Below are 18249 nucleotides of genomic sequence, written 5' to 3'. Positions count from 1 at the left end.
TAACCAATTGCCAGTATTAAAGACTGCCGTATTCTTTAACATATTATATGTGTGTTTAAGATTTGAGGGCATTTTTCTTTGAAGAATGAGGGATATAGATTACTTTTAGAATGTCAGAAAATTCATTTATTAATTTTATAAAAGTACTGAAAATACAGTAGCCTTATAAGCTATATACGTCTTAACATTTTTTTAAAAGCTTAACATATGGCTGTCATATAATTATTCAGTGCTTCAAAATTTATTAGCAGCTCTGTAACAAGAATGTCAACATTTATATTCTGTATAAAATCTGCTATTTTTTGGTTCTTTGTTAATTTGATTTTTCTATTTTGTTGAACATATTAAGGATGAAGTTATCTGATAATATTTATTTTAATTGTAGTTCAAATTTTAGCTGTACCAAAATTAGCATTATAAGTATCTGCTTCAGTTCCTGCTTTCAGTTGTTTGGGGCATATATCTAGCTGTGGAATTGCTGAGTTGTACGGTAATTCTTTTTACCTTTTTGAGGAACCATCAAACTGTTTTCCGCAGAGGCTGCACCATTTTACATTCCCACCAGCAAATGAGTGTTCCAGTTTTCCACATCCTTGTCAATACTTGTTACTTTCTGTTTTCTTTACTTTTGCCATCCTAGTAGGTGTAAATTTGGTTTTGATTTGCATTTTCCTAATGACTAATACAGTTGAGCATCTTTTCATGTGCTAACCAGCCATTTGTGTATTTTCTTCCATTATTGTTACTGTTGTTGTCTATTCAAGTCTTTTGCCCATTAGAATTTTTAAAATTGAATTCTTTATATATCCTGGACATTAAACTCATATCATATATGTAATATTTATGTATTATGATATATAAATATTTTTTTCTATTCTGTAGGTTGTCCTTTCACTTTCTTTTCTTTTCCCCATATATTCCATATCCAGTAATGTCCTTTGATGTACAAAAGTTTTAATTTTGATGCAGTCCAATTTATATATTTTTCTTCTGTTGCTCCTTGGAGTTATATCCAAGAATTCATTGCTAAATCCCAGTTCATGAAGATTTATCCCTTTGTTTTCTTCTAGGAGTTTTAGCTCTAATACTTTATACCAATTTGTTTTTAATGACTTATTAGTTCTCTTTTCCCCTTAAAATGAGCTTAGACTCCAGTTTATGGTAGTATATTTGATTTATTTTGGAATCAAGTGATCTTTTGGATTTAAACTTCTTTTTTTTTTAAAGATTTTTATTGGGGAATTGGGGGAAGGGGAACAGACAAGTTGCTGTCGTTTTGTTCTTCAGTCTAGTTGTGGAGGACGTTGCTTCACTGGCCCAAGTTGGCACCATCATTGCGCTCTTCCCGGGCGAGGCAGATCAGTCGCCGGCTTCTGGACGGCCGCTCACTGCGGCTGCTGGCCACACACGGTAGCCCATGGCAACCTACTGCCACAGGGGTTGCAGCCTACGCCGTTGTCAGCGACTCACGGCAGCCCAGCTCCAGGTTGAGCTGTTGTTCAGCATCTTAGCTGTGGAGGGCAGTGTCACTGACCCTCATATGTGGGATCCAAACCGGGGCCCTCTGGCGTCCCAAGCCAGTTCTTAACCATCGCGCCACTTGGCCTGCCCTGGATTTAAACTTCTTAAAAGATATACCGAGATTTTTTTGTTTCTCGTTTTTGTTTTTGGTAAAAGCTATCTATTTATTTATTTATTTACTTACTTATTTATTTAAAGTGGTAAAGAGAAGTTTATTGAAAGAGATAGTACACTCCAAAAAGTTAGGAGCCGGCCTGAGCAAAAGAAGTGGCTCAAAAGGCTGCGGCTCAGAGGCTCAAAGGCCAAAAATTTTTTATTTTAAATTAAGGTAATAGGTTAAACATTTTCTCAATAATATAGTATCCTTTGTAATAGTCCTGTTTCTGCTATATTCTTTAAATCAGTAAGTCTTATGGCTTTATTTAAGAACACCTTGCTCTTTGTTATAGCTGTACATATGAAAAGTTATGGTTAGGATAAACTTTTGGTAAATAAATTGTTTAAATGTATGTTGGAAGCTTTCTTGTCAATACATCTTCCTTCAAAGTATTTTATAAATCACCTTCTTAGAGTAAATTAAATCTTTAATACAGGTTTGTTTGAAGCAATTCATATATAAGTACAGTTTGCTTTAGGAGGATAGAGATTGGTCTTTTTAGTGCTAGTGCTGTTAATGTGCACAGTTTCCTGAACTGAATCCAATAATTTTTTTTTTCTTTTCTAAAATTGAAAGTAATCAATTTTTCTTGACTTGAACGTAGTAAAGAAAAACATAGAATTTAGACTGAGACAACTTAGATTGTTAGATTGTCTAAATAGGCTCCACTATTATGGACTGTATAATTTTGGTCAATTTACTTAATTACTTTCATTTTTCAGTTCAGTGTTCTATAAAAAGGGAATAATGGAATTTGCCATACCTATATCTAAGAGTGTTGTGAAGAACAAAATGTGTGAAAGTAGACTCTGGAGAGTAATAGTTCTTCCTTTACTGTATCTGTTGGCATCCAGTCAGGAAAATAGAGACCGCTTAGGGTATTTCTGATAGGAAGGTTTTAGTATAGTGAATTGGTCACAAAAGTGTTGAAAGAGTTGGAGGAATATAAAAAGCCAAGGTAATGCTATTTAGAGATTAGTAAATGTGGAAAGTAGCTATTGCCCTGAGGGCTGGAGGAACAAAAGTGAAAGGGGTGATACCAGATCCCCTAAGTACTGCACTGTTAAAAATACTTTCATTGTTACCTAACCCGAAGCCAGGAGCTTGCATTCTTTGTTTGCTCTTAAAAGACTAGGAGCCTGCAGTCCCATTGACACTTCCTGGAATGGTCACTGTGCTGCTGAAAGTTGGCCTAACTCACAGCTGCTCACTGATGGCTGTGTCAGACTGAAGCAGGAAAAAAGTGGCTTCTCTTTATCTCCTGCCTCTTAATCTAACATCGGCTCCCATTGGCCAAACCTAATGTGTTAGCTTGCATGGGGGTTTGGGAAATATACTTTGCAGGTTTCTAACTTCTAGCAGTGCAGAGGAGGAGACTATGGAAGGGTGAACTGGTAGTGGTGAAAGCCAACCACCAGCACACCAACCATAAAGGCTATAATTTGGAAAATATTTTTGGTAGGCAAATTATTGTGTAATTTCAGTTTTTATCCTGAAAACTTTTTTCTATGACTTCTTTTCCCCATATACTCCATATCCAATACATTAGCAAAATGGACCCCAAACCCAACTCTCAATAGCTTCTCGGCAACCTTCAAGTCTAAACTACTACCACCTCTTGTTTAGGATTATAGAATACCCTCCTGACTTGTGTCTCTGCTTCTCTCCTTGTTCTTCTACATTGAGTTCTGTATACAGCAGCCAGGATGCACTTTTAAAAATGAATTAATTCACAACACCCTCTGCTCTTTAGCTCCACATCACACTCAGGATAAAATCCTAACCGTGGCCTGCTAAGCCAGCCCTATATGATCAGGCTCCTGCTGATAGCTACCTGATCTCATCTCCACTTTCCTGTATCCACTTGGGCTCGTTGTTGTTCTCTGAAAATGCCGTAGTAATTCTCATCTTAGGGCCTTTGTATTGTACTTATTATTATTGTTCTGTGTTGAATGTTCTTCCTCCACATCAATGTATGGCTAGTTTCCTTACAATATTCCTTCTCTTTCTGTAGGTCTCCCTCGCTTCATTCAGGTCTGTACCTCTCAGAGATGCCTTTCTTGAGTGCCTTATGATCGATTTCTATCATTTTACTCTCCCTTTTACACACACGCACACCCCCCCCCAAACACCGCCCCCCACCCATGTAATTGTATATGGTATGGTGCTTATATATTGGGTTGTCAGAAAAGTCATGACACATTTTTGCAACGAAAAACAGAAAAATATGTCATGACTTTTCCGACAACCCAATATATGTACGTTTTTTTCCCTTCTAAATCTGTTCTTCTAAGTTCCGTGGCTGCAGGCACTTTGCTGTATTTATCTCTGCTACTACCACCTAGAAGAGTTCTTGGTAGAAAAGAGTTACTCATGGCAGGGTTAGGGAGACTGAGATTATGAATTTAGGAAAACTTTTTTTTTTTTAAAGATTTTATTGGGGAATTGGGGGAGGGGAACAGCATTGGGGAATCAAGGAAAGGGAACAGACAGGTAGACAAATTGCTGTTTTGTTTTTCAGTCTAGTTGTGGAGGACATCGCTTCACTGGCCCATGTTGGTATGATCACTGTGCTCTTCCCAGGCGAGGCAATCGGTCACCGGTCATTGGTCGGCCGCTCACTGCGGCTCACAGCAGCTCTCACTGGCGGCCAGCCACTCATGTAACTCATGGCTACCCACTGCAGCCCCGCTGCAGCTTACGCCGTCGCTGGCGACTTACAGCAGCCCAGCTCCAAGTCGATCTGTTGTTCATCATCTTAGCTGTAGAGGGCGCAGTGTCACTGGCCCTTAATGTGGGATCAGAACCGGGGCCCTGCTGCTCAGAGCTGGTGCTCCCAGGTGAGCTCTTAACCAACTGAGCCACTTGGCCGGCCCAGGAAAACTCTTATATATGTATTTTTGTAGTCATTAAATGAAGATGTTAAATCAGTGGCAAAACACATCAGATAGACAATTATAAGTATCTAATGTTCCTTTAATGTTTCTTTTGCTGCAGCTTATATTTGAAGAACTAGGATCTTTGTCTTGACTGTAAATTTATGTTGTTTTGAAAAGCTAATTTGCAAACTAAGAGGAGATCTTTATTTGTCTGCCTAACTGCCTAGAGGTCTGAAGGCTATAGGTTGGTAAGCTTGTGTGTGTTTATATATATACTTAAATATGTGTATATAGAGAACTCTTTGTCTGATATTATACCCAGATATTGTGTGCTTTTCTAATTTTATTACTGTATTTATATTTATAGCATCTCAGAAATTTTCCTTCTTATAGATATAAGTATGAAATTGATAGACCATGGTTCATTTTCTTTTAATTTTCTTTCCTTTTATGGTTGTTATGCTTTGTCTTCTTTACCTGGCCTTTTTATTTCTCGCTAACAAGTAGTTTTCTCTTAATTTTTCTCAGTAGGAGTAACTTGTGTGTACTTGAATCAGAATTTTTATATTTGTGGTAAAGGTTCTTCCCTCATCATAACATTGTATACTTCTTTAATTAGAATGTAGATAGGGATGACACGTATCTTGTTTACTGTTACATCTCCAGTACTTGCGTAATTTGCATCTTGGAGAAGTCATTTAATTTTTCTAAGCTTTACATTCTTCCTCTCTAAAATGAAGGGACTTTATTAGATGACTTTTAATTATAAAAATTGTAAGATTATAAAGCATTATTTATAAGATTTAAATATGATTTCAGAGCCATTTGTTAAAATGTGGAAAAAACCCAGTTATAGAAAATGCTTTATTTTAGTAGCATTCTCTACAATGACATTTTAATTACATAGCATTAGAGGATAAAGGAGGCTTTATTGGATAAGATAAAGTGCTTTCTAAAAGGTAATAAACACTGGAATCTGCTTTACATTCTGTAGCACAGCTCATAACACTTAGGGTGTATCCGTTTGTGTCAGGATAAAAGGTTGGCTATGTGAGATGTCATTTCTGAATAACTTTGTGGTCTTAAATAAATGTTTGAAATAATATAACCATTGGGTTATTAGCCAAGTAAGATTAAACAGATTAGGATTAGATTATTAAGTCATTTAAAAAATAAATTATTTGGATTCTTTTGTGATTTATTTCCTCTGGAAAAATAGATAATACTGTTCCTTATTCTTTACAGAATGAGAAATTCGTAGGATTTCTCTCTTCATGCGAACGCATGCCTTTTTCAGAGCAGGTCTTGTATGCTACATTCTACTAAGTACTAGAGTTGGTTTGAACACTGACTTGTCTTCCTGGAACATAATTAGTGTAATCTTACTGATGACTCTTTTGAATTCTAATTTGCTGATGGTGTAAGGAACTTGGAACATTTATTTGATTGCTATCTTTGCTGATTGAAGCTTTACAGTTGAATTGCTGCATAAATTCTGTGAAAATGTGTGACCCTTTCTGTTTTGTTTTTTGTAAGTTTGATTTTCTGTATTATAGCATCCACTCATTCACTCAACAAATGGTTTTAGGTAGTGAGAATACGGTAGGTACTTCAGTGCTTCCCAGCTGTTTTCATTTCATGGCACAGATAGAAACTGGTGGTTGTATTTGTATGGGACACTGGAGAAAACTGGAGAAGGACATGAGGGTGTCACGTTTTAGCTGAGTGTTGGTGAAAAATGTTTAAGCTTCTGTATGGAATTATGTTAACGTAATTAAGCTGATGTTTAATAAATAATTTTTTTTTTAAAGATTTTATTGGGGAATTGGTGAAGGGGAACAGCGTTGGGGATCGGGAAGGGAAACAGACAAGTTGCTGTCCTTTTCTTCAGTCTAGTTGTGGAGGGACGTTGCTTTACTGGCCCATGTTGGTATTATCATTGCGCTCTTCCTGGGTGAGGCATTCGGTTGTCAGCCATTGGATGGCTTCACACAGCGGCTCATGGCAGCTCATGCCAGCTGCCGGCAGCTCATGCCAGCTGCCAGCTACGCACAGTAGCTTATGGCAACTCACTGCAGCTCCACTGCAGCCTACGCCATTTTGGGCAACTCACAGCAGCCCAGCTCCCGGTTGAGCTGTTGTTCAGCATCTTAGCTGTAGAGGGCAGTGTCACTAGGATCCGAACTGATGGCCCTGCTGCTCAGAGCTCGCGCTCCCAAGCAACTTTTAACCAACAAGACACTCGGCTGGCCCAATAAATTTTTATAGAATTATGTTAAAATAAAACATATAGCATTACTGAATGTGTATAACACTTCCAAATTATTTAAAAAATTTTTTATGAAAAACTTGAGCTGACTTCTATGGAATATGACTTTTAAAAAAATAGGTGTTGTATAGGACATGGTTTCAAGCAATTCCTGATCAGTTTTTTAAAAAATTGATGATCTTTCCAAATTCTTGGTCATTGTCATTGATGAGAACACTGTCTGTATAAGTAGGAATATTAGTGAAAGGCAGATGGTATTTATTGCCCATTCCTCCTGATTGACAGAAGCTCCTTTACCCTATGTAATTAGAATTTAAATAATTCCATCTCTTTAAATTGTACTTTAAAGGAGCAGTCATTCATTAAATGGAAGTACTTTTCATTTTCTTTAATTGACACACGTAATGCTTAAATATTCTGTGATAAATTGAATGGATTTTGAATAAAATAATATTGACACTCTTCCACAGGCATACACAGTGTTTGCTCTACCTACTATACACCCCACCCTACTCCACTTCTACTCACTTTTATATAGTAATTCTCTTTGTGAATTCAGATTACAGCACTGACTCCCTAGTGACTCATTCTCAGCCTCTGATTTCCAACACTTTGAATCCATAAAGTTTGTCAGTGTATGCTAATTGTCATAAATATCAAGGATTGCTTGAAATAAGTTCATCAGATTGCAGAACACCAGTTAAGTAAGCCATCTTTTAAAGTCAATAACTAGAATTAAACAGATTTTTATGTTGAGAATTTTTCCTCCTAAACTTTTGGAATTTAGTTTTAACTCATAAACTTAGGCCAAGCCAAATATTTCCTTTGGACAGCCAGTACACTTTTGTATGAAACAGCAGAGTAATATTCTCATATCATTTTTTTATAAAAAGCTGAAAATAGATGAAGCTAAATATTGTGAATATTTTGTTTGGATTCATGTATCATGTTGATAACATTTAATTGGAATTCATATCTACATACAGACTTTTACATATGAGAGATCCTTTGTGAAATAATGCATCACTAGAGCTTCAGAGTTTCCAAATGGAATCTTAATGAAAATTTACATCTTGCTGTCATTGTGGCTGCACTCTCAGTATGCGAAATTACTGCATTTTCAAAATATCTTTTTAGTATGTCTTCATAATATCCTTGGGAATTTGTTTTGGTACTTTGCAAAACAGTCATTGCTCTCCTAAGATAATCTATTCAGAAATTTTAACCATTGCTGTTAACTTGAGCACAGCTGTTAACATGTAGAACCATCACTTAGCAATGAAAACTTTTATACAGTTGTCTTCTGGGTTAGTGATTATTACTGTGTCTGTTTGGCATGCCATCAAATGCATCTTTTAATTCTTTTATTTGAATGTAGCACCTTTTATATTTCCTTTGCTTCTTTGAAAATGACAATGTTCTGGTATTTTCCTTGCAGGCTGGTATACTGTGCAATTTTGCAATTGTATGAGGCATTCTGGCTCTTAATTAGATAACCTCGTAATTAGCTTCTTAATGTGTTACTGTAACTAATCTCATAAAAGAAATTTATTTCTTATTTTCTGTTTGCATAAGAGTAGAGTACAAATCTTTTTCTGTATGAAATGGTTTTCTTATATTGAAGCCCTATATGATTTACTTTCACCATTGCTTTATTTAATAACTCTGATATATAAAGATATTTAGGTTGAAGAAGAGAATTTTGGACTGTTGTTTGTCTTCTGAATGTAATGACTTTCCATCACTATTTAATGAAAAGATTATCTATTACAGTGGGAAAATAACAATCAGTAAAACGCAAATTTGTTTAAATATGAAGTGAAATACTATGTCTTAAGGTTGAGAAATTGATTATGTGTGTTTAATTTTCTGCATTCCTAAAATGTCTTAAAATAAATTGTAGTGAAAGATTATAAAATTAAGCATTTAGTTAATAAAAATTTTCAAATGTTACTTTCATGGATGATCAGAAAATCAAATTTTCAAAATATTTTTTGAAATCTACAAAGGCCTACAATTCCATTTGAAATGATTTCATTATGTACATTTAATTTCATCTTCAGAAATAAATTGTTTTTAATAATTAAAAATAAAACATAATGAAATTTTATCAAGAGTCACACTTTGTCTAAGTAACTTCAAAAGCCAATACTAAATAAAGTACCAAGAAGTAACAGCCAAACCACCTCCTCCCTGAAAGCCCCCAAATCAATTACATTCTAATAGGAATAAATCATAATAAATGATGATAATGTTAAGTAGGAAAATGTGAAAAAAGAAAAAATTACATACCTTGTTAATAGGAAAAAATGTGAAAAAAATTAATATGAGTGAAAATTATAAAAAAGAGCAAAAGAAATATTAAATATTTCATGAAGGCTACAAAACAAAGAAGTGATGACAAACAAATTTGACTAAAAGTAATTTTGGATGATTCAAATGGTATAATGCCAGGGTAAAAGTTATATCCTTCTGTTATTGTTGCTTTCTATCATTGTTGGTTACTTTGCATTTTCTAGACTTAAATGTAAACAGAATCTTTTTTTTTGGTCTAATTTCTTTCAGTGTAATTATTTTGAGATTCAGTTATATTATTATGTGTATCAATAATGCAGTGATTGTTTTTCATTGCTTAATAGTATTGTATTGTATGGATATGTCACAATTTGTTTATCCATTCACCTGTGGATGGATATATTATTTATCTATTGCTATTAACAGATTACCCCAAACTATAGTGACTTGAAACAACAAATACTTATTATCTAACTGTTTCCGGGCCAGGAATTTTTAGAGAGGCTCAGTCTTTTTTATAAGGTTACTATTAGGATGTTGGCTGGGGCTAGTCATTTGAAGGCGTCTTGGGATTGGAGGATCCCATTCCAGTACAGTGCTCATGCACGTGGCTGTTGGCTCCAGGCCTCAGTTCTTCACCAGGGAGCCTCTTCGTAGGGCTGCTTGAATGTCCTTATTTCATGGAATCTGTTTACTCCCAAAATGAGTGATCCAAGAACAAGGGTAAGGAGAAGAAAGGTGCATGCAGTACTTTTCATGACCGAGACTCAGAAGTCACACATTGTCACTTCTTCTATACTACTATTTCTTAGAAGTAAGTCACTATGACCAGCCCATTGTCAAGCAGAGAAGACTCAGGCTCCACTTTTAAAGAAGGGAGGAGTGTCTAAGAATTTGTGGATATATTTTAAAGCCACCACAATGAATGTTTGACTGGTTACCAGGCTTTGGCTATTACAAATAAAGCTGCTTGTAAAAATACAGGTAAATGTCTATATAGACATATGCTTTTATTTCTTTAGTGTAAATAGCTTGAAGTAGAGTGGCTAGTTCATAAGGCAGGATTATGTTTAGCTTTTTTTTTTAGGATTATGTTTAACTTTTTACAAAACTGCTTATATAGTGAAGACTGCAAAACACTAAGAAATTAAGGAAATAAAATAATTTATTTTTTGCTTTATTTATTAATGCTTATAAATAATAATGTTAATGGTATTTTATATATTAAATTTCTAAAAAAAGTTACTTTCTTTAAAGGAATTAAACCTCCCAAAATTTGCAAATTGTTTTCCAAAGTTGATTGTATCATTTTACAACAGCAGTGGATGAGAGTTCTAATTGCTTCACATGATTGTCAATACTTGTTAGGGCCACTCTTTTTAAATTTGTGTTTTCTTAGTAACTAATGATGCTGAGCATCTTTTCACGTGTTTGTTTGCCATCCACATATCTTTTTAAATTATTACGGTTTAAATTTGCATTTCTTAATGCTAATGTTACTTTCTCATGCGTTTAATTTGCCATCTGTGTATCTAATCTGGTGAAATGTTAGATCTTGTGCCCATTAAAAAAAAATTGGGTTGTTTGTCTCATTATTATTTAGTTGTAAAGGGTCCTTTATATATTCGATATATTTTTTGCCATATAAATGTTTTGTAGCTATTTTTTCCCAGGCTTTGGCCTATCCTTTTCATTTTTATAGCAGAATCTTTTTTTTTTTTTTTTTAAGAAATTTTATTGGGGAACAGTGTGTTTTTCCAGGACCCATCAGCTCCAAGTCAAGTAGTTGTCATCAATCTAGTTGTGGAGGGCACAGCTCCTTGGCCCAAATGGGAATCGAACCAGCAACCTTGGTGTTATGAGCCTGCTCTCTTAACTACCTGAGCTAACCGGGGCCTGTACCAGTATCTTTTGAAGAGCAATAGTTTCTAATTTTGATGAAGTAAATGTATTGATTCTTTTTATAGTTTTCTTTTTGTGTTCTATCAAGAAATATTTGCCAAACCCAAATTCACTAAGATTTCATTCTCTGTTTAGTTTAGATATGTGATTCATGCCAAGTTAATTTTTGTATACGTTGCATGGTAAGGGTTGAGGTTTATATTTTTTGGCTTATAACTCTTCAATTGTTTGTTCCAGCACCGTTTGCTCAAAAAATTATCTTTTCTTTATTGGCACCTTTTGTTAAAAAACTTGACCATATTGTGGGTCATTTCTGTAGTCTGTTCTGTTTCAGTGATCATTTTGCCTGTCTTTATTTCAATACCACAGCAGCCTTGAGTACTGTAGCTTTCATAAGGCAAAAATCATCAGGTAGTGCAGGTATTCCAATGTTGCTCCTTTTTTAAAACACTTGTTTGGCTATGCTAGGTCCTTTGTATTTCCATATAGATTTTCAACTTCTACAAAATGCCTTACTTGGATTTGGAGTGGGATTGCATTAAATCTATAGATCAATTTGGTGAGAATTGACACCTTACTAATATTTAGTCTTTTAATCCATAAACAGTATATTTCTACATTTATTTAATTTTTCACTGTACCAGTCTTGCATATCTTTTGTCAAATTTATCCCTAAGCATTTCCTATTTTTTTTATGGTATTGTAAATGGTATTGTTTTAAAAGTTCACAATTTCTAATTGGTCATTGCTGGCATATAGAAATACCACTGATTTTTATATATTGCCTTTGTTTTTGCAACCTTGCTAAATTTCCTTATTCTAGTAGACTTTTCTGTAGATTCCATAGTATTATCTGTATACTCCACCCTGCCACATGGTTAATTTTTATAAATGTATGTTCTTGTTTTATGTTTCTAATTCTGTCTTCAATCAACCTCATTAGTCATGCTGTTTGTTTCTTAATTCTTTTAAAAATCTATTGCTTTATATGTGTACTGTTCTTCATATTTTAAAGTTATTTTAAAATTTAAATATAACAAAATGAATTCCTTGTGATGTACAACTTTATGAGTTTTGACAGATGCATATAGTTGGGTCTCTACCCACAATCAAGGTGCAGTTCCATTAACTGTAAAAATACCCTCATATTAACCCCATTTGTTAGCCCTTACTCCTACCCCTTATCACTGGAAATTGCTGATTTGTTTTCCAGCCCTATAGTTTTGCCTTTTCCTAAATGTCATAAAAGTGGAAACGTAACAGCTTTTATAGCCTTTTGGATATGACTTATTTTACTTAGCAAAGTACATTGAGATTCATGTGTGTTTTTGCATGTGTTTATAGTTGCTTCTTTTTTTTTGCCGAGTAGTATTCAATTGTGTGGATGTACCATAGTTTGTTTCTCCAAGCACATTTGGGTTGTTTCCAGTTTTTTGGCACCTTGGAATGAAATTACTGTAAACATTGGCATACAAGTTTTGGTGTGAGCCTAAGTTTTCATTTCGTTTTATGTAAGTGTTGCTTTAACTTTATGCAATATGAGAGGTTTTAAACTATAGATTCTACTTACTTAATTCTGTTTAGGTTATTGATGTTTTTCATGAGTGGCCTTTGATAATTTTTGTCTTTTAAAGAATTTACCCATCTCATCTGTTGAATTTATAGGCATAAAATTGTTCCCCAACTTCCCTAGTTGTCCTTTTTAGTATCTGTGGAATAGGTGGTGAAGTCACTTCTCTTCTTGATATTTGCAATTTGTGACTTCTTTTTTCCTGATTGCTTTTGGCTGGAGGTATCAGTTTTATAGCTCTTCTTAAATAACTAGCTTTTGGCTTCATTGATTTTTGGCTATTGATTTTTTTGTTTTCTATTTAGTTGACTTCCACTTTGATCTTTATTTTTTCTTTCTTGTGCTTACTTTGGGTCTAATATTTTGGGTTTAACATAATACTGAAAAAATGTTTTTCTCTCTGGAAGTTAATTGACAGATTATGAAATCCTGTACTCAATCCAGATTTTTGCGCATGTGTGTGTGTGTGTGTGTGTGTGTGTGTGTATGTTTTGGTATTTAGGTGAGAACATAAGACATTTGCTAAAAGCAAGATTTTAGAGAGAATGAAATTGGTACTGTATTTAATTAGTAATAGGACACAGGATTTTCTTTCTGTTCTGAATATTGATTTTTCTGCCTGTTCATCTGACATCTGTTTCAAATTCTAAATGAGTTATGTATGTCTATCAATTATGAAAGTACTTCAAATTCCTGTGGCAAACCCTATGAAATTTCCTACACATACAGCTATCAGAGTTAAATCTGTGGCGTAATTTAAGTGGGGCAAAATATTATGAGGAATAAAATTATATTCTTGTCTGTGATCTTAGCAATCATTTAACCTAAAGGTCTATAATGTTTACTTGAACTAAGAATGTAAAACATTAACCCTCCCTCCCATCTTCCCAAATGAGTAACCTTTAAGTAATAGATATACAGCAGTTCTGGAGTTTTTTTCATTTGGTGTGTTTTGATATATGAGATTAAGAAATTTCTGTTGTGTATGGAGTGGAATTTGTATTATTACTCTTTCAGTTGTCTTTCAAAGCCTGAATTAAAATCAAGGAAATAAATTGCTCTACCCTTTGAGCATTCTATTTAAATATTAAAGCAGATTTGATTTCCTCTGTAAAATGAAGTAATTTAATTTTTTAGACAGAGGAAATTGGCTTGAAAATCAGTTTATTTTTTAAATGCTTATTATGTAGCCTTAAATAAGAAATATAGGTGTTATTAGAAATTGTAGTATTGAGGGAGGGATGTGATAATTATAGAACTCTATGTATGAAAATTACTTTTCTTTTTTTACTTTTCTAATTGTTTAATGTTACATTTTATCTTTTAGATTCTATTTGACCAAACACAGAGATCAATTAAGGCACAACTTCAGAACTTCGTTAAAGAGTAAGTCAATTGCAGTGAAGAGGAAAGAAAAGCAGCCAGTTAATTATCACCTCTGGGAGTTGGTATCTTTGGAGAGAAATTATGGGCCATGAATTCCTGAAATATTAGAGTTTTTGTTTATTTGTTTTGCTTTGTGAAATGTATATTGCATCTCTTCCTGAATTACTCTGTGAGGAAATCAGGCTTCATGACTTTCAGTGAATCATTTATACTCTGAAATATGTGTTCAGGATACATAGCTAGAAATTGTTATAGATTTAAAAATATATAAATAAGGACCTTTCTAAACCAAAGCAAACCCCAAAAGTCATCGAAATAACTATCAGTTATTGTAGTTGATATTAAGTTGTCCATTGTCTCAATATGGTATTTTCTTTGAAGATAATGAAATGTATGAGAATAAGGAATAAAAAGTACATGCTTTTGGCTACATATGAGCCTTTTGTGTCATAATCATCACATTTTATATGTGAAATACAATGAAACTAAAAATAAAAAATATCTGAACTATCCAGGTTGGAAGGTTTTCCTTTTCCACATTAATAATTCAGTTTTTCTCTTAATTTCTTTTCTTTCTTTTTTTTTTTTTTTCCAGCTGAGCCATCCTGCCACCTGTTGGCAGCTCAGCAGCTGCTCAGCTCGGGCCAGGAATCGAACCGCTATTGCTCAGAGCTCAAACTCTTGAGCGAGCTCTAAACCAACTGAGCCAGTCAGCCTGCCCTTCTCTTAATTTCTTATGAAGATTATATAAAATTACAGATAAAGTTGATTATGATACAGTATTCAGGATAAATTATAGATGTTATGCTTTACATAGTGGCAGATCGCTTGAACATAATGCACTGCCATTTTAGTAGGTTAGAATAGCCCTGGAGGTGATCTTACAGATTCTTTTTAAATTACTTCGCAATAAACCAACATTCAGAATGTCCTTATAGAATGTATACATGAAAGTTAATGGCTTCTTACAAAGTTTAAAGTATTACTTAGGTGTACTTTATTCTTATTTTAAAATTGTTTGTCTTCAAGTTATTTTGCCTACTTTCCTGGTAGAAAAAGTAGAAGCAAAGGGATATTTTATGTACTTACCTGAGATCATTAATGAATCAAGGGTTTCAGATTTTCAGACTGTTGAAATGGATCCTTTTACCCTTTATGGGTAAAGCAATTCTTTTAGAAGGGATTATTAGTATGTATTTTAAAAACACTTTTATGTCATTTGAACTAGTAGTACCCTTCAACAAGAATTGAATGTTGTTTCTTGAAGTGTAGTCTATAGACCTCCCATAGCAATAAAATCAAGGGTGTGTCTTAAAAACCCCCTCAAACTTTTAGGACTTATCCCAAAGACTAATGAATTGTAATCTCTGGGAGAGGAACCTTGGTATTTGTATTTTTAACAAGTTCCTATGGTGATTTTTATGTGTACTACTGTTTAAAAATCATTTGGTGAAATAATGGTACATGTCCCTGAATTTTAGGAAAAAAAAAATTTTTTTTATGTTTCTGTAATGTTAATTTAATAATTTATTTTCACCTCAAATTTACAGATTTAGGTAAGGAAATGTTAGCTGATTATGTTGGGGATAATATGTAATTGAAAAACAATATATATATATATATATATATATTCAGAAGATCTATTGAGTGTAATTGTACAGTGAATCAAATATATAGAGGAATGTAAGAATTAAATTCTAAGTTATTTTGCTGAAGTTTTTGATTAAGAGAGTTTTTCACTGTTTTTATTTTTTAGAGATCTTAGAAAATTCAAAGATGCCAAGAAGCAATTTGAAAAAGTCAGTGAAGAAAAAGAAAATGCATTAGTAAAAAATGCTCAAGTACAAAGAAACAAACAACATGAAGTTGAAGAAGCTACAAACATCCTGACAGCAACAAGAAAATGTTTTCGACACATAGCCCTCGACTATGTACTTCAGGTATATTTATTTTATATTTTCACAAAATGCTTACTAAACATGTTATTACTTTTGAGTGATTGCACTGAAAAGAATAAATAATACTTTTTAAATTTTAAAATTAAACCATGATCTTTTGTTTATATATATGTATATGCATATTTATGTTTGTGGATATGTATAACTGGTTCTTTTCACTTAATGTTATAATTTTCCCCATTTTTAAATTTGTAAAAAGCATTTTTAGTTATTACATTTCATTCTGTGGAGTTGCTGTATCAATTTAATTAATATTATCAAACTTTTTTAGTGTTTCCAGTTTTACTGGTAATAATGAAAATATAATTTTCCATTGTAACATCTTTGTATACAGATTTTTGCCATATTTCTGATTTTTTTCTTTAGATTCTTAGAAGTGCTAATTGCCAAATGAAAAATATTTCTAGAAATAGTGTTCTCATATTTGCATTAGGTGCTGCTTTTTAAAACTAGAGATCAGTGTTTGGTAAGTTGCATGGTGATCTTCTGGTTCGATGTATTATTGAAACCAATTTGAATGTGATAGGTCTCTAAAGAAATTTGAGAGAAATGAAGAATGAAGGCATGCATTAATGTCACATGTATATTATGGATTCCTATGGGTCATGGAGTTTAAAGCTTAGGGAATTATCTTTTCTAAATCTCCTTTTATAAAATAGTAGTGCAGTCCCCAGAGATTGTTGACTTAATGATGATCACAAAGCATTTCTTTTAAAAAACCATAAGTAACCATATACAAGTTAGTGATTAAAAACTACTTACATAACTTTGCAAAACAGTAGAAAATGACTTTCAGATGTTTTCTATAAGTCCCATTCAGTAAGTGGGAAGTTAAATTTAAAAAACGAAGTACACTACATTCATTAATGAAAGGCTTCTAGAATGACGTAGTCTATATTTCTTGTCTCCTGTTACCTACCTCACATTCATAACACTTCTTGTGGTAACATGAATTTTCAGTCTTCCTACCCCATTCCACTGAAGTGGCTCTTTGCTAGTCTTATTCATTAGGATACACTTTAGTTTTTAGCCAACTTGACAGTTGTTTCTTTGAAAATGTAGGCAACACCCTTCTTCTTAAATATACTTTTGTCTTGATTTATCTCAAACCACTTTTAGGTCATCTTCTCAACTTCTATTTCTTTTCAGTTTCCACCATGCACTTCTCTCCTTTGTCGACTGTTTCAATCTCTTTTGCAGGGTTTCATCTTTGGTCCTATTCTTTACTGACTTTATGATTTTCCTGACAGTTTCATCATGCCCCTTTCTTGAATTACCACCATATGGAGATGACAAAATCTGTTTTTTGCAGAGGTACCTCATTCCTTTTGTGTCCAAAACTGAAATCTTCCCAAACAACTTTTTTTGTTCTTACCTAACTGAATGGCATAACCCACTTTTTTAAAAAAATTAAAGTTTATTGGGGTGACAATAGTTAGTAAAATTACATAGGTTTCCAGTGTACAATTCTGTAATACATCATCTGTATATCACATTGTTTGTAAACCACCCAGAGTCAATTCTCCATCCATCACCATGTATTTGATCCCCTTTACCGTCTTCTGCTACCCCCCTCCACTTCCACCTCCTTGGCATAACCGTCTTAATCATAGAATTCAAAATTAGAGAATTATATCAGGTATTCTCCTTATTCTCAGCTACTATATCTAACAACCAAAACTGCCTTGAACAGTTCTGTTTCACACCCTTGCTGCAGCCCTAACACCAATCCTTACTGTTTCTTATCTAGAATGTTAAGATATTCTCATATGTTTGGACTTTTCTTGCATTGCTTTTACCTGCCGTTACTAATTCATTCTCTGTTCTGTGGTCAGTCAGAGTCACTCAGCCTTCTCCAGGCCAAGTAAGTCCTTCTTGCTTCTGCCTCCTGTGTGCTGCCATAATATTGTCATTCACATTGCAGATGGAGCACTTATCCTATTTATTGTAATTATTTATAAGTCTTTTCTGCTCCTAGATTGTATCCCTCCCTTATAATCTACTGCTTGGAAAATAGATAGGTAATAAATGTTTTTGAAAGAATGACTTGCTTAATTTTAAATTTTATTTTGGGAGGGTAAATTCAGCTAAAATATCATTATTCTCAAATTTACATATTATAAATTATTTCCTTTTATGTCCATTCAGTAGTTTTAAGTTAGGACCCCCACGGTCCCCATAACTGTTAGTTTGATTTTTTTTCTTCAAAGATTTTTATTGGGGAATTTGGGGGGATGGGAACAGTGCTGGGGAATTGGGGGAAGGGGAACAGACAAGTTGCTGTCGTTTTGTTCTTCAGTCTAGTTGTGGAG

General features: G+C 33.7%; 1 protein-coding gene across 9 annotated transcripts in view; it reads left to right on the top strand.

The window, feature by feature from the left end:
* The window catches only part of ACAP2 (ArfGAP with coiled-coil, ankyrin repeat and PH domains 2), a 142697-nt gene that overhangs the window by 68617 nt on the left and 55831 nt on the right, over positions 1 to 18249 (top strand). For all 9 annotated transcript variants that reach the window (XR_002125003.1, XR_002125007.1, XM_019651342.1 and 6 more), the window contains exons 5-6: positions 13921 to 13979; positions 15736 to 15919. Coding sequence is in view for 7 of the 9 variants with exons in the window: in XM_019651342.1 (XP_019506887.1) it covers positions 13921 to 13979; positions 15736 to 15919 (243 nt within the window). In the remaining 2 variants the exon portion in view is untranslated. The remainder of the gene's footprint in view (positions 1 to 13920; positions 13980 to 15735; positions 15920 to 18249) is intronic.

The sequence above is a fragment of the Hipposideros armiger genome, unplaced genomic scaffold (genome assembly GCF_001890085.2).
Source record: "Hipposideros armiger isolate ML-2016 unplaced genomic scaffold, ASM189008v1 scaffold_8, whole genome shotgun sequence".
In the NCBI taxonomy this organism is placed as follows: Eukaryota; Metazoa; Chordata; class Mammalia; order Chiroptera; family Hipposideridae; genus Hipposideros; species Hipposideros armiger.
This window is presented reverse-complemented; position numbering and strand designations above follow the sequence as displayed.